The 16989-nt window shown below is 47.2% G+C and overlaps 1 protein-coding gene across 5 annotated transcripts in view; it reads left to right on the forward strand.

The window, feature by feature from the left end:
• Fnip2 (folliculin interacting protein 2) overlaps positions 1-16989 on the forward strand; it is a 108878-nt gene that overhangs the window by 20383 nt on the left and 71506 nt on the right. For 2 of the 5 annotated variants that reach the window (XM_087899448.1, XM_087899449.1), the window contains exon 1: positions 14904-15454. The exons of 2 other annotated variants lie outside the window; for them this stretch is intronic. In XM_087899448.1, the coding sequence (XP_087755574.1) occupies positions 15279-15454 (176 nt within the window). In that variant the 5' untranslated portion in view covers positions 14904-15278. Of the gene's footprint in view, positions 1-4962; positions 5171-14903; positions 15455-16989 lie in introns of those variants that run through there. One more of the 5 variants, XM_087899450.1, reaches the window with a different exon arrangement.

Genomic DNA, 16989 nt, shown 5'->3' on the forward strand with positions numbered 1-16989 from the left:
CTTTGCCAAAGGTGACTTTATTGGCTAAACTGCCCCACTGACTTCCCCCAAATACTTTCTCTCTCTCTCTCTCTCTCTCTCTCTCTCTCTCTCACTCTCACACACACACACACACACACACACACACTGTTTCTTCTCTGTCTCTTTCACACACACCAAAAAAAAAAAAAATCCGTATTTTCTTTTTTCTTTAAAGAGACCATCACATTAGCTACATTTGTACCACTGTGGCCAATTTCACTTTAGAAAGATTTATTTTGAAGGGTGCAGTCCATGGCCATTTGCCTGCAGGTGCTTGGGTAAGCCCCGGCTGCAACAGGAGCAAGGGGAGGAGCTTCTCCGCGGATGACAGGAAGCAAAGAGAGCATTTGCAGCATTCCTTAGGCACGCTTGGTTCCGCTGGCTACAGGCTGCACTCAGGAGACCGCTAAACTAATACCATTGTAGTCTGGCTCTAATCTGATTATCACCTCGGCTCCAGCCTTCTGCTCTCTCTCTGACCACACTCTCAGGATTTCCGGGCATTCACTTTTTGTTAGTAATCAGGTGAAGGGAGGCCACAGTGTTGTGGCCCAAGGCCTCTTCACTGTAGATATTCATCTTTGGTCAGGAGCGGAACCTTCTGCCCCAGGTGAACAGCTTTTGACTGGAGCTGGGAGAGCCTGGAGAGAGCTTAATCCTGGCTGGGGGAGGTGTTCACGATGAAGGGTGTCTTCCCTTGGGGATGGGAGACCTGGCAGAGGGCAGTGTGGTAAGAGTTCGAATGTTCTGCTCTTCAGTCTGAAACCGGTTCATTCCGTGGATGAATGAGAGCAACCCTCAAACACTGAAGAGTCAATCAGGTTTTCCAGCTACAGCAGTTTGACAGCGAAGTTTGGTTGTACACCTGGGAAGAGGGAACTCACTGAACGATTGCTTCCATCAGATTGGCCTGTGGGCATGTCTCTGGGGGCACTGTCTTGGTTGCTGATTGAGCTGGGTTGTGGCAAGTGGGTCTGGGCAAGGCTGGGCAGTATAAAAAGGGTGGCTGAACCAGCCCCGGAGAGCAAGCGGGAAAGCAGCAATCCCTCTTTGCTCTCTGCGTCATCCTGCCTGGCTTCCCTCCAGGATGGACTATAACGTGTAAGTCCAGTATTCCTTTCTTCCATCAAGCTGTTCAGTGTTTGATCGCAGCAGCCAAAAAGAGGAGCGAGAAGTAGAAGGTGACTGCCACCAACCGGACCTGACAGTTTCCCTACCCCCACCCCTAAGTTTGCAGTCTGCACGCATGGGTGAGAACTGCCCTTTCTGAGGAGCATTCCCGAAGCTCACTTGTTAGTAAGCTTTGTGGGATTAAGCCATGTACCTATCACCACCTTTTATTACCATGCTTCTGATGTGTGCTTTGAGCTAGAAGGCTAAACATAAAAAAGAACTTGCCTGAACGCCCCCCCCCCCATGGTAAAACAACTCATTTTCAAATTCGCCTTCTCCTCTGTTCCCACAACATGACGTTTCTTTTCTTTTTTAAATGATTTATTTTATTTTTACTTTGTGTGCATTGGTATTTTGCGAGGGTGTCAGATCCCCTGGAGGTAGAGTTATCGGCAGTTGTGAGCTGCCATGTGGGTGCTGGGAATTGAACCCAGGTCTTCTAGGAAGAGCTGTCAGTGCTCTTAACCGCTGAGCCATCTCTCCAGCCCGCAAAGTAGACATTTCTGACCTGTGTGAGGTTCTTTACCACAAATGGAGCCGGTAAGCGGCCAGTTCTGTAGCAGTCTGCGCCTCTGAGGCGTTCGGACTGTCGGATTGCCTATCCACGGGGAAGTAGTGTTGTATCCCACAGGCTGAGGGCTAAACCACAAGACTCCTCCCTGCAGGTGCCAGTCCCAGGTGATTTCACCTATGGTTCTGACCCACCAGCTGTAAACCAGGCTTCCCACAATCCTCTCTGCAGGGTTGATTAATGGGCTTGAGTCACTCACAGAACTCAAGGAGACAGGTGGAAGCTATGGTGTCCTTTTGGAACATGTCGTCCTCCGAGAAACACCATGTGTCCGTCTTTCTGGAAGCTCTCAGTCCTTCTCTGGTGTCCTTGTGGGTTTTGCGGCAGGAATGTGACGGAAGCATGGGTCCAGTGTGGAAGTGTGATGGAAAAGGCATGACGTAATGCTAACAGACTGGGCTAGTGGGACCCCCACTGAGGCCTGTCCAGATTCTTTAGGCTTCCTTTTCCTGAGTGTGGGCAAGACCCCACCTGAAAGGAGGGTTTTATCTCCTAGCAGACAAGGCAGGTTAGAAAAAGGCAGGGAAGATGGCTTTGGGCAAGAGGTCTTCTGTGCCTGTGACCTGTTGCTCTGGTTTCTACAGACTGCTAATTCATAGTCTGGGGCTGTAAGTCTGGGTGAGATGCCCTGCAGGAGCTCGGGTGGGAACTGACTGCATACCAAGAGGAAGACCCTGATAGCGGCCAGCAAGGAGCTGCTAAACCCTTTAGGCCTCTTTGTCCAACAGAGTCCTTCATTTTCAATTCCTCTTTCAATTAGCACTTTGGTTTTGAGGCAGGGTGTCCTGTAGTGGATGCTGTCCTTGAACTCTTTATTGCTCTGGTGTCTCCGGTGCTGAGGTGGTAGGCACACACCATCAGGGCCAGGTCTCTAGGTGTGATTTTTCTATAACTGAATCATGACTAGAATAATATGTCACCAGTTTTCTGAAAGCCTAGCCCAAGGGCAGGGAGGTTGTGGTCTGGAGAGGAAGGTAGAGAGAAGGCCAGCAGTAAATGAGGCCAGGTGGTTTTTTTTTGTTTTGTTTTTAACAGGAATTGGTGCTTTCTCCTGAGCACCGACAATGTGGATTCTACTTCTCATTGTAATGTTATGGATCTTCAGTGTTCACAGACATTCCAGATTTTAGATGTTTCTTTTACATTGAGGATGTTTTTGATTCTTAATCTTTGTGTTCTTATTTAAATTTTATGTGGGGTGTGTGTATATGTCAAAGGTTAACTTGTAGAAATTAGTTAACTTGTGGAATTGGTAGCAGGTGCTCTTCTTACTTAAGCTGAACAGCCTTGCAGCCTTGGTCTGAGTTCTCGTTCTTCGTCTCTCTGTCTCTGTCCCCGTCCCCCCCCCCCCCCCCCCGCTTGTACTTTGGCATATTTGGGACGCAAAGACTTTGCTACTTACAATCAACCACTGTAAAATAAAATGCTGGAAAATTTCTCGTTTGTTGTTGTTCCATACGCTTACAGGTTGTGATGCCTCCTTGCTCAGACTGCCTGTGTGGGCTATCAGCAGTTCATGCCCCCACATTGTGTGAAAGACAAGAGAAAGGTCTGAAAATAGGTGAAAGGCCATGGTATTGGGGGCACTAATGGAGACGAGGGACAGTGAGACCCGCAGATAAGGATTTTTTCCAGCCTTCCTCTTTGTCTAGAAACTCTGTTCCCTGAGAGGAGGCAGAGCTAAACTTGGGTACAGCTCTCACAGACTGATATTTATGAATGTATGAAATGCCCTCTGCGTTCCAGGAGCTGTACTACAGTGGGACAAGAGGCTATGGTTTGAGACTTGGTGTGCTCCCAGGGGGTACAGATAACAAATGGACAGGAAGTCCACACTCCGCTATCAAGTACCAACAATGTAACCCTTGTCTCCCCCTGTTCGCTACAGTGTATTTGTAACCGTCTAAGCGGTATTCCACAGTGTAACTGTGGAGAGAGCCCCCTCCTCCTGCAGAGAGTGACACTGATGTGTACTTTCTAGGTTTGTCATCTCCTGGCTCAGTTTTCAGTTCCCTCCTTATAGGGTTTTCGTTTTTTATGGCATTTAACTCTGGTGAATGTCCGACTTACGATCCAGCAGATAGAGGTAGCGATTCCTCTCGGTTCTGTTTGCGTAGGATGGCGAGACAGGCCGCTTCTCCAAGCTGTCACTGGTAGCTCCGGACCCTACATTTCAGACATTGAAACCTGTGCTACTCACCGGGGACTGGGCTTCCTTTTTCCCCTCACTGATCTCAGTGATGGAGGCTGGAAGTGGGAAAAAGGCAAATCACTTACCATCATTGCGATTTCTGATCTGTGCTGCCCAGCTCAGCATGATGACCACATGCGGGCTGTCGGCACTTAACCCCTCTCTAACGTGAACGAAGGTGGCTGCTGAGCCATCCAGGTGTGGTGACATGCTGTAATCCCTGGGCTCCAGAGAGTGATGTGGGAGGAGGGTTGTTGAACCCAACCTGGGCTAAAAACTCATCAATTTCAGGAGCAGCCCATGTTGTTGGGCATTTCCTTACCTAGCTCAGGAATTCAGAAAGGACAGGCTTGACACTCTGCTGTGTGGTGAGGTGTGAAGGGGAGACCCACTCTTCAGAACGTCAGCCGGTGCATTAGTGCCGACGGGAAGCAGACACTGCTTCCAGACATTCCTCATGGCCGTTGTGCACGGTTCAAATGGTCTTGCCCAAATTATGCCTCCAGGGCAGTGTGGGACTGAGATGGTTCATGGTTCTAAGGTCCACCCGTGGGGAAGACCTGAAGCCCGGTTGTAGCTAGGCAATTCCGAACTCTAAAAAACAAATCCTTTTAAGTTCTGTCTGTCTTCCTTCAGTGGATGCTGGAGCAATTTTTTCAGAAAGGCATTGTGGGAAATTCTTACCGAGTGGATGACCGGTTTGTTGCTGAGTGAGCGTACAAGGTCTGGCTTGGAAAGTTACACAGAGGATGTTTTAGGAAGAGGATATGGTGTGACTTGGGGTGCTGTGACTAGGGAGATAGGCGGTTTAAAGGGGTCCTTGTGAGTGGAAGAAACAATTCACTTGCAGCTAATTACTTCGTCGTTAGAATTTTCTAGCGTGTATTGATTTGCTCTCCCGTTTACTGTTCTCTGTGGACTTTGCAGAGCCTATCTTAGATTGTGTAATTTCTTGGAGATTCCAGAGACCCGGCTGCATTTCGAGAGGTTGGGATTGAAGCGAGGGGGCGGCTGGTTATAGTAAAATCCTTTGCCAGATGTTGCAGCCAGTTGTTTTCTCTTGGCTTTGTGACTCGCATGCTGTCATAGAAAACAGTGCCCCTGGCCTCGTGCACACAGACGGACAGAACTTCCCATCTGTCTAGAGCTGTGCAAGTTTTCCAAGGGATTCTCAGCTCCTCGTGTTACACATTCCCGCTGCCCTGAGAAATGAGGTGAGTTGAGGCAGCAGCTGTGGAGTCTTAGAATGACTGAGTGGTTTTCCCGAGTCACATGGGCAGTGAGTAACTGGGCCAGAACTAGGTGTAGCTTGCCTTCCAGCCTACATTCTGTTCCTGGTGTGACTAGCAGGGCCCCAGCGGACGGTGACCCCCTCGCCTGCTCTGATGTCTCCTGAGTTCCTGGTACTTGGGCTTACCATGAGGCACTTACTCAGAGACGTGTCTGCTGATTCACAGTTCAACATCCTTTTCCTCGCTTTCCCTTCTCATAAATTGATTTCTGCATATCCTTAAGCAGCAGATGTAGGCTTTTTTTTTTTTTTTTGGCTGTTAGAACTTAACGTTAAGAGTCTTTCTTAATTAGTGATGTAGTTGTTAGATGTGAAGCTTTTAATTTTAGTTCTATTATAAGTCATGGTTGTTACTCACCAATCTAAACTAGAAAGAGGACAGGAGAGAATCATGTTTTAACAGATATTTAGTTAGTTTTGAGATAAGGACTTATGTAGCCAACCTGGACTACTACATAGTGAGTCCCTTAATCAACACTTAATGTATATTAGTTAGGCATTGTGGCATGCACCTGGGAGGTGGAAGGCAGGAGGATCAGGAATTCAGGGCATCTTTGGCTATATAGTAAGTTCTGGGATATATGAGACTTTGTCTCAAAAAGCCAAAAGACAACCTAGCAGTGAACCAAACACCTCCAGAATCTGGCTGTAGAGCTCTGGCCTAACACCGACAAGGCCCCGAGTTCCCTCCTTTGCCCCAAAGTTTTAAATATAAGAGGGGTCTTTTTTTTTTACAAAAGGCCTGTTTTCTAGGGGGTCCCGGGAACCAGTCTTGTGTGGCACAAGGCCTATGAGGGAGCACAGAGGGTTGTGAGAAATAAGGCTCACCACGGAGGGTCTTGCTGACGGGCCAGCGTGACTGGGACTCAGCCGTGGGCAAAGCGAGTGAATCGAGGCTTCTCAGCCCTCTGTCTGATGGCCCTGGCCAACTAGAGAGCTCTGCAGCGTGCGCTTGGTAAGGATTGGCTTGTTGAAAAGGCTGGTTGGGGAAGTTAGTTGTGTTACAGCTTTGTATCCAAGAGAAAGTGAAGTGGGTTCCGTAGCACTCTCTGGTAGGTGCGCGTCCACACATGCTCTCCCCAAGGGGTAAGATCTGATAAGAATAATCATAGCACTGACCATGGTGCCACGTACCTGGACTCTGAACACTCGGGAGGTGGCGGCATAAGGGCCAGAAATTCAGTCATCCTTGGCTAAATAGGACGTTTGATGCCAGCCTGGACTGTGTTTCTACAGTTGCTCTCCAGAATACCGTGTACTTGCCACCGTGTGCCCTGCTCACGTGACTTTCAGGAAACGAGAGACCTGGGAATGATTCCGGACAGGATGGCCTCAACCCAACAATAGCTCGGCTTCCAGCTTTCTAAACAGGACTGCCTGGACTATTGATGCCTTTGCTGAGGTCCAAATGCTGCCGGCGGCCTGCAGACATCAGAGTTAAACTTTAAAAGTCCTGTAATCTTTGTTGCTAATGTTTTCTCATGGTCTGTAATCTTTATCTATGTTCCTTATGTGTATGAGTGTTTTGTTCAAATGTATGTCTGTGCACCATGTGTGTGCCTGGGCAGAAAGAGGGCACCGAATCCCCTGACACTGGTCGTGAGCCGCCATGTGGGTAGGGCCTTTGCAAGAGCAAGTGCGTTTTTTGTTTCGGTTGTTTTGTTTTCTTTGGTTTGTTTTTTCGAGACAGGGTTTCCCTGTAGCTTTGGGGCCTGTCCCGGAACTTGCTCTGTACACCAGCCTAGCCTCGAACTCTCGGAGATCCCTCTGCCTTCTGCCTCTCTAGTGCTGGGATTAAAGGGATGCACCACCACCACCGGCAAGAACAGGACTTTTTAACCAGAAAGCTCTCTCTCTATAAATAAGCTCAAAATAAGTATGGCTGTTAATTTTACCCAAACAGGAATAGATTGCAGAATCATACATAAGGAAGAGAGACTGTAGTTTAAAGTTTCTGATGCTGGATCTTAAAGGAAAAACAAAAAACAAAACAAAACAAAAACCCTTGAAAGTATATCTTCATGCTTGCAGAGAGGGCTGGTTGTTTTTCTCAGACAGTACCTCTTGGGTACAGTGGCACTGCACTCTTGGGACAACCTCTTCACGGCCCTCACTTGGGGCTTTGGTGATATGAGCACAGCTTTAAGGCAGCTCTTAGCGGGGCTGCTGATTCATGTGTTAGGCCGGGAGCCTGCGGCCTTCTCCCCGCTCCTCTGCTGCCAGCCAGCAGGTACTTCCTCAGAGAACCTTGAATAGCTGGCTGTCTTTTCAAAGTAATGTGGAGAGTTTTAACAATTTCTCAGGACAGGGCGATGGCTCAGAGGGTAAAGGTGCTTGTCACTAAGCCCGAGTTTGATCCCTGGAGCCCACATGGTGGAAGGAGTTTGCACGTTGTCCTCTGACCTTCACACACGTTACACCCGACACCTGCAGGTGCACACGATTGGTAATTATAATTCAACAGCTTTCCCCCCTGCGCGTGTTGCATTACTGCTTAGTATCAAAACCTCCAAATGAAAGGAATTCTGGAGTTTTGTTCGCTGCATTGCTACACCGTTGGCTGACTTAAATAAATATTAATGGCAGCAGTTATCACGGAGAAACAACCAGTGTGTGCCCTTGACAGGGCAGGTGCTGTTTAAATGTTTGCTTATGGTTTGTCTATGCGACTGCATTGGCTCGGGTTCATTCCCGTGCAGTAAGACCTATAAAAGCAAGAAGCCAAGGGATCATTAATGGCCAAAAAAATCTTTTTTCCCAAAGTCGTTTTGTCTATTTGTCAATAATAACCACACATTACTGGAGATGTAGAGAATAAGTAAAGAAGAAAAAGAAAAGTAGCATCAGTCTGGCTCCTCCAAGATGTTCTAATACTTCTTGTTTGGAGAATACATGCAGTATCAAAGTGTGCATGCAGCCTCGAGTCTTGCTCTTCATGTTCAGTGTTGTTGAAGGAGAGGGTGTGTATCCCGGGTTTCTATGAAGGCACGCTCGTCCTTTAGTTATTCAGTGCCTTTGATGGCTGCTCTTCGGAGTGTGGGGACAGAGGTAGAAAGTAACCTAGATCCTAGGGAGGAACAGCACAGCACCCTTTCTGTGTGCTCTTTGACACTGGGTCTTCGTCGGTAGCTGTGTAGCCCAGGCTGTCCTGGAATTCACTGTGTAGCCCAAACTGACTTTGAGCTCATTACGTAGCTCAGTCTGGACAGAAAATGCAGTCTTCTTCCTTAGCGCTCAGAATGCTATAGAATCCCAGGCACATACATCAAGCACAGTTCAGGAACCATAGCTCATCATGATTTTTTTTTTGTGTAACTTAAAAAGAAAATCGTGACCGGGAATGACCTCAGGCTTGATAGTGCTATGCACGAGTTTATTGTAGGTGTGCTTAAAACTAGGGAAAACATCACGAGTAAACCTCTCTGAAGTGGAAGCTGTTAAGCCGATTGGCTTCTCGTGTACATTTAAGCTAACTTGGTTTGGAGTGGGGTGGAGGGAGAGGGAGTGAGAAGATCCTTGCTGGAGAGCAGTGAGGCCTGCACCCCAGCCACCTCCGGCATGCCAGGCTGGCCATGTCCAGCGGCAGCCCTGCAGGCCGTCCGTGGGCTGCTTGGCTCCTGCACAGGGAATGTTTACATGTGAGCAGGGCAGGGTTCATGGCCAGGTGTCTGGCAAGAGACTTAGTCACCCACAGAGCATATGACTTGCCCGCAGTGCTAAATTAGAATCCAAGCAGCCTAAGTGACCAAGGGTTCAAAATGGTAGGAAAAGAATTTGACTCAATGCGGTGATATCTGGTGTGTACAGACGGCCACATCCGGGTGGGTACCTCTTGACAGAACGGCGTGAGGGTACTCATGAGTGCTTGCCAGTGCTTGCCCAAGAGCAAGGGGGCCTGCTTTTGAAGCCATGGGCCGGCCACTGATGCACTGCAAGCTTTGGGTCAGTCCCTCCTCCTCCCCCTTCCTTCCTCCCTCTGCTCCCCTTCCTTCCCTTCCCTACCTTTTTCTGTTCCCTTCTGTCACCTCTGAGTTTCTGAGCTTTTCTTCCCCTTCCCTCTTACCACCCTCCACCCACTTCTCTCCCCTCCTGTCTCACCTCGTGGCACAGATTCCAATCAGGTGGGTCAGCCCTAGCTCCAGGTACACACTCCATACTGAGTGCATTCTTACTTTCTGAGCTGCCAAGGTTGGCCTTGAACTCACTGTAGAGAGCAGGCAGGCCTTCAACTTGTCATCCTCCTGCCTCAGTCTCTTGAGTAACTGTGACTGTAGGTGTGCATGACCACATCCAGCTATTCTTTCATGTTTCTCTGTTTGGTTCTCCCTACCTGTTCAAAGATGGCATTACTACCACCCTCTTTCCTGTGCCTAAGAGACACCCAGAGAACCATCCCTGGCGTGCGAAAGGCCCTCGGTGAATCTAGCTCACCGTAATCTGAAAACCACAGCTGAGTTTGTATATATTGCCAGGTGTCCTACTGTCGTGCCTGTCCGACGAGTTGAGATGCTATTGGGTGTGTTGTGGCGCAGATGAGCAGGGTGTTATTCTTTATTACAGACTGAGCTGGCGTTGTGCAGATGGACTGCTGTTGAGTGGTTGCTCTCTACCTCTAATCTCATTTCTGACCAGCTTAGCTTCAGTCTTGGATCTGTCTCCGAAACCCTTTTCCCAAAGCACACCGTCACAAAAATTCTGAAACTTTCTAACCTTAGTCCATTTGTATAATCTACCGTGACGGCCTGCTCACTCCCCTCTTCTTCCTTTTTCTTTCTCTCCTTCCCTCCTCCTCTCTGTTTTCTCTCTCTCTCTCTTTCTCTCTCTCTCCCTCTCTCCCTCTCTCCCTCTCCCTCCCCCTCCCTCCCTCCCTCCTTGCCTTCTTCCCTCCGCTCTCTTGTAGCCCCTGCTGGCCTCAGCCTCAAACTTGATGTGTAACTGAGAATGACTTTGAACTTTTGACTCTCTACTCGTACTCTGGAGTGCCGGGAATACAGGCCTGGGCCGTGAGTGTTGGGTTTTGTTTTTTTCTTGAGACAGAGTCTAATGTAACGCTAAGACACTTGCTAGCCTCACACATACTTGCTCTAGCGTCACGGATGACCTTGAACTGTATGTGTACGGGCACACACGTGCATTCAGAGGACAGAGGTCAACTTCAGCTCTCTTTCTCAGTCACTTTCTACCTATTTTCTGAGGTCAGTGTTTGCCACTGAACACAGAGTTTACTTATTCAGCTAGGCTGGGTGGCCAGCAAGGTCCCGGATCATCCTGTCTGTTTGCTCAGTGCTGAGGTTACAGGTATATCTGCAGTGTCTGACCTTAGTGGGTGCTCAGGATAGAGCAAGGTACTCATGCTTGCTCAGGAAGCACTCACTGAGCCGTTTCTACTTCCCATGACCTTGACTTTCTGACCCTTCTGCCACTCCCCTCTCGAGTGCTAGCATTGCGGATGCGTGCCACCACACTGGGCATTCCCTTTTAAAGCCTCAGTACGCTCCATTCTGGATTATAAGCTATAGAAAAGGCCATATTTTACTTGCTCTGTGCTCACCTTCCAATATGGAGAGTCAGAAAGAGCTTTTTCGTGTCTGTTCTTGGATACCACATCTCATAGCTGTGCCTTCCCAGCTCTTGTGATGGAAAAGGCGAAGAAGAGAGGGAATAATGCAGTCAAGGCTTGGTTGTAACACTGTGTCCTGTGGCTTTGTTTCTTTGTTTCTCATGAAGATAATGTGAATTAGCCAAGGACTGTTTAAATAGATGTATTAGATGTGGATGTTTTGCGATGGGCTGAGCCAGGTTTCAGTTTTTCTTCTTTCCTAACCCGAGATACAAAAATGCACCCGTACTTAACTTGCAACCTTCCTGTCTTTCATTCTCCTAACTCTGCCTGTGGCAGGGAGACCCCTTCCCTCTGCTGCCCTGTCTTAGAGCGGAGGTAGTCCTACAGCAATGTGCTGAGTGGTTTCGAGAGGAGTCTGTGCACAACAGGAAGCAGTGTTGTGGGTGATGAGAGCTTCTTACCACAGGAGTGCTGGGCAAGCACATTAAGCACATTTGCTATCTAAGTAGTAGCAATGTTCATTGCTGTTCATTGATACAAACTTGCCGTTCTGTAGGAATGTTTCAGCGCCTAGGATTTGTGAATGGAAACAGCACAGCAGCTGCTTAAACATTTGAGGGCCTGGGACTGTGTTCAGGGCTAGGGCACATTTGTGAGGTCCTGGTTTCAGCCCCACCACCAGACACTTGAACCTGTAGTCCATTCCTCTTCAGCTTCATCGCACCTGGCTCTTAACATCTCCAGATGTTTGCTATGCTGTGGCCGAGCCCGTGGTGTCGACAGAGGCTCTAGGCATGGAACTGAGCGGCCGCTGGCCTACGAGTCTCTTCAAGTGGATCCTTAGGTGACTCTTTGTTTTCCATAATGTGGGGATGGCTTTGTAGGGGAAAAGTATGGAAGTCCACCATGGCTAGGCTACAAATCAAGTCGGTGATAATTATAATATGTGTGGTTCTAGTATTTCAGAATAGGGTACCCAGCACTGTTGTGCCTGCCTGGGTGGGATTTTAGAAACAGCAGCGTAGGGCTCAGAAGATGTAAGTATACCTTTTCTTTCCACTGTCTGCCCTGGGAGCGCTGTCGTGTCTCAGAAACATGGTGGTGGTGAGACAGCTGTGTTTCTTCTACTGCAAGAGCTCAAACTCTTATTTAAGTAAGTGGCAGCTCAGGGGTTAAGAGCATTCATTGCCTACTCTCCTAAACGTCCTGAGTTCAGTTCCTGGCAACCACTTATCTCCAGGATCTGTTAGAAGGTTAAAATTTGGTATACACACAGACAGAATATTGTGTACATGATAAATGAATAAATAAATATTTTTTTAAAAAAGTGTAAGTGGTAGAAAAGAGACTTCCAATTTAAGTATGATAATGTGGTTTTGTATTTTATTTATTTTTTATTAGATTTTGAACTATAAAATTAAAGATTAAGGAGCATAGTAACAAAGGAAATGTCACTTTCACATTTTTGCACGTTTTGGTTTGTGTTCTTTCTCGTAATACATGATGTGAATCATATTGACTGGCGTGATAGGATCCTGAAGTCTCTGGGGGAACTTGGCTGCAGTAGGGGGAGGATATACATTACAGCATTGGAGCCCCAGTCTCCCAGGCTGGACATCAGACTGCCTCAGAGATACACTGTTTCTCTGCATACATTGTGTCAGAGATACACTGTTTCTCTGCATACATTGTGTCAGAGATACACTGTTTCTCTGCATACATTGTGTCAGAGCTTTAGTGCAGATATGGAGTGCTTACTAAGCCAATCAGAAGCTTCTACTGGGCATGTGCCAGATGTAAAATCTTTCCGTGGTTCAAAGAATAACAAGACCTAGTTTTTCTATGCTAAGAGTTTATAATCTATTTAGCATCCTAAAACATAGGTATTTTAGGAGAATAAGTAGGCATTAGTCATTAAAAGTGTGCTTAACATTTCTGTAGAAGAACTCAGAACAAAGGCCTGGGTCATCAGGACGATTGCTGTGGGGAGGGTGCAGTTTCTTCTGAAGGAAGTGATTCTTGGGTGTGTGGTTAGTTTCTGTTTAAGGGAGTCCCGTCCAGATGCAGCAGATCTTATTTCATATGCATGTCACTTGTGAGCATCTTTTTTTTTTTTGATTTTTTTTTTTTTTTGGTTTTTTAAGACAGGGTTTTTCTGTAACTTTTTAACCTGTCTTGGAACTAACTCTTTTAGACTAGGCTGGCCATGAACTCACAAGAGATCCGCCTGCCTCTGCCTCCCAAGTGCTGGGATTAAAGGCATGCGCCACCACCGCCCGGCTAGCATATCTTTTTTTTAATCTGTTGTTTTACATTATTATATATACTACTTGGGTAAGGGGTAAACTATATGTATTTTATTATCTGGAATTACTTTGAGAATACTACTTTTGTGGCTAAACTTCTAAATTATGTGTCTAAGAGATGTTGAGAAATATTTCATGACAGTGGCAGAGCTGGGGGTACATAGCTCTGGTGGACTAGTTGCTTATCATGTATAAAGCCTCTGCGTTCTAGCTTAATACTCGTTTTTAAAATGTTTTATGATAGTTCCTTAGATTCTAGATAAATATCTGGTAGAAACTAAAGTGTGTGTGTGTGTGTTTTGTAACCCTGACTGTCCTGAAACCAAGACCTGTAGACCAAGCTAGCCTTGAACTCATAGCTCTCCTGAGTGCTGGAATTAAAAAGGTGTGCGCCACCACCTCCAGCTGTGAGATTGAAGTTGCAAGCCTTTTTTTTGGGGGGGGTGCTAAGACTGTCTTTTTATTTCCCCAATAAGTTTAGTCTTAAATATCATGTGGCTGGGAGATGCAGACTTGGTCCATAGTAGGCTGTCTCCCCCCTCCCCCCGCCCGCTGCCCCAAACTGCTCTGTTCTTTGAGCTGGAACAGTTTTAACAATATTTGGCTCTTCTCTGTTGAGAGTCGTTTCAGAGGGTTTAAAGGGAGAAACCCATGACCAGATTGTACCCTGTAGAAAAGCTGTAAGCCCCTTCCTGGAAAACTCTGCCTATCTTGATACCATCGGTGTAGCAATCGCCACGAAAACTCACTGTCATAGGTGTGTTGCAATCTTGATCACTTGGGGGAATCTTTTTCCGTCCATTTTAGGAGGGCTTCCTGTCTCAGGAACAGCCTGTAAAGTGTCTGGAGGCCACTGAGGCCTATGCCTGGCATGAGTTTTCTGGAGTGAAAGGTAACTGCCCATATAAAAATACATCTAAGCTAGGCAATGGCAGTGCACACCTTTAATCCCAGCACTCGGGGAGGCAGGGGCAGGCAGTTGTTTGTGAGTTCAAGGCCAGCCTGGTCTACAAGAGCTAGTTCCAGGACAGCTAGGGCTGTTACACAGAGAAACCCTGTCTGAAAAACAAACAAATAACTACAACAACAACAAAAAAAACCAAAACAACAACAACAGCAAAAGGAAACACTTAAGGCTAAGACCACAGAACCAACGAAGGGTTCCCTAGACTTTAGGGATGGACCCAGTAGTATTTTCTTCAGCCAAATTCCAGGAAAAAGGAATTAGTGTCATTTGTACAGTTGTTTTCTAGACTTGGCCTGTGTTTTGAGGGCATGTGGTTTTTATTCTGAAAGGCAATCATTGACCACAGACTCAAATTTATCTCACAACATTCTCATAACCAGGTAAGCCATGTTGATGTCAGAAACCAGAACTGTTCTACTGTTCTGGTGATTTGGGGCTTTCTCCGCTTGAATATACCCAGGAACTCAGCACAAGAGCGAGGAGGCTTTCTCTTGTTAGTGGTCTCTCGTTATTCTCCCCCACCCCACTCATATGATGGCAGGAACATGCCCTGCTCTGCTTCCTGTCCCACTCATGACTATGTATCTGAAGATCTCCATTTTGGCTCTTGTGGGTAGCCATCCCTCACTGGCTGTGGCTAGTTTCACAAGGTTGTGGAGTGGGGCGTGTCAGCTGACTCTTCCTCACGTGAGAACCATTAAGAGAGTGGCGTGGCCAATGTCAGAGCAACCTTGCAGTTGAAGGTTTGCCCAGAGCCACGCGAGCTGGTCTCGTGACTTGTAGAGGGAGGGCTGTATAAACTCAGCTGGGGATGCGGATGGTGTGAGTCAGAGCAAGCTACAGGACCTGTTGAGTTCGCTGCGTCCAGGCTCAGGAAAAGCAGGGAGAGATTTGTGCTCGTCTGCTTTATTATAGGTTTACTGAGAGCACGTTTTATAATGTAATGGATACACCTGCTTCCGGAAGTCATCCTGGGCCTCATGTACATGATGAATGAACCTTTTCTTCCTAAGCTTCTAAAGGAGGAAGTTAGTAGTAGCTTGTCTCACATGCTGTGCAGAAGTGAAATGATCTTTACGCCGGAGCTGTTGCCGGTCACTGTGGAATATCCCCCAGACAGCAGTGGATCTTCAGGAGTGATCTCGTCCACGCTGGGGGTCAGGAGCAACTGAAAAGCGTCTGCACCTCTCAGAAGATGTGTGGTGGCACAGCAAAAGCTACAAACCGGCCAGCAGGCCAGCAGGAGTCCGCCAGATGTGCGGCGGAGGCCACTTCTGGTGCTGGGCGGGTTTTCAAGACACTCGTATGCGCAAAGATTCCAAAATGCGCCAGAGGAGGAAGGGGAGCGGATGCTGCAGGGCTCCACCACAGGTTTGAAAGCTTAGTTCTCTTGCAGTCTGTGAAATATTGGCTTCAGCTGGACTCGTAAGAAGTTTTGTTTGAAATTTTGAATTGTGTTTTCAGGAATGCTTTGCATAGGAGAAATATGGTTATCGGTAGTTTGCAGAAACAAGTCCTTTCGTAGAAAAGACGTAGGCGCAGGCATTCTATTGGCCGTTTGGACTCTGTTACCATCTCGCCTTCCTCTGCTGGAGCTAGCGGTAGTTGTGGCCTCATCTGGAATCTTGTGCCACACTGCTTGCACCTAGAAGGTCAGAGTTAAAGCCCCGAGTACCAGAGGGCACAGAGGACGGGGCAAGCACTGGAGTTCTGCTTGGTGGTCGCTGCTGAGGTGGGGTGCTGAGGCGGGGTGCTGAAGCAGGCTACTCTGAGTAAAGACCTTCATGAGAAGGGTGTGTCACGACCAACTCACATTAGTAGTGAAGTCTTGAGGCACACAGTTGGACCTGCTCTACTTATATTCTTTCTGGTTACTTCATGTACTTTTTTTTGTTTGTTTAGATTTATTTAGTTACATGTTTGGGTGTTTTACCTGCCTGTGTGTCTGTGCACTACTTTCATGCCTGGTGCCCGTGGAGGCCAGAGGAGGACATCAGCTCCTCTGGAACTGGAGTTATACAGATGATTGTGAGCCACCGTGTGGGTGTTGGGGATTAAGCCCCCGTCTTTTGGAAGAGCAACCAGTGCTCTTAACCGTTTGAGCCCTCTCTCCATCCCCTTTATCTTCTTCGGAAGAATTAATTTCCCTAGTAGGAGAACTTAATTGAAACCCTTTGTGAGATTTTACTGTGTATCCAGAATGACAGAAGGAAGAAAAGTGAAATAGAAACTTTGTGAAAGTTTCATTTCCTCCCAGAATCTTAGGTTGAAAGCCTAAGGTGAAACTCCAGTTCTGTGGATTAATGTAAAAAGGAAGCTTCTAAATGGACTTAGGAATTGTACTTGAGAATGTCTTGGTTGGAGTGATGGCTAGGTAGTTAATAGCGCTGACTGCTCTCACAGGATATGGGTTTGGTTCCCAGCACCCACATAGTGGCTCACAGAGGGCTCTTAACTCCACTTCCAGAGGACCCAGTACCCTCTTCTACATTCACTGTATGAGCACGGTGCACATGCATATACCCAGACCCACATAAAGTAAAACAATAAAATTTTGACAACAAGTAACAGTTCTCAAAATCATCATCTTTCACAAACTGCTTATCCTGTATAAACTGTTATATTTATTGGTTTAGCTAAAAGAAATCAAGATATATATCTGAGACAGGTCTTACTGGATGGCCCAGGCCAGGTTTAACTAGGGTTAACTACCACACCCAACTGGAGTATAGTTTCTGTCTTGCAGAAATCTTTGTCTTAGTACGACTTAATGAAATGGTTAAATAGCCTACTACCAGACACAAGCTCACTGGAGAGTAGGAGCGGTCATTTCACAAGTGTGGCCCACGTGCTCTGTGCCCAACAGAAGGGATCTGTCCACAGAATGAAGTGGACGTCTCTGAGGA

Source organism: Myodes glareolus, chromosome 20 (genome assembly GCF_982192425.1).
Source record: "Myodes glareolus chromosome 20, mMyoGla1.1, whole genome shotgun sequence".
In the NCBI taxonomy this organism is placed as follows: domain Eukaryota; kingdom Metazoa; phylum Chordata; class Mammalia; order Rodentia; family Cricetidae; genus Myodes; species Myodes glareolus.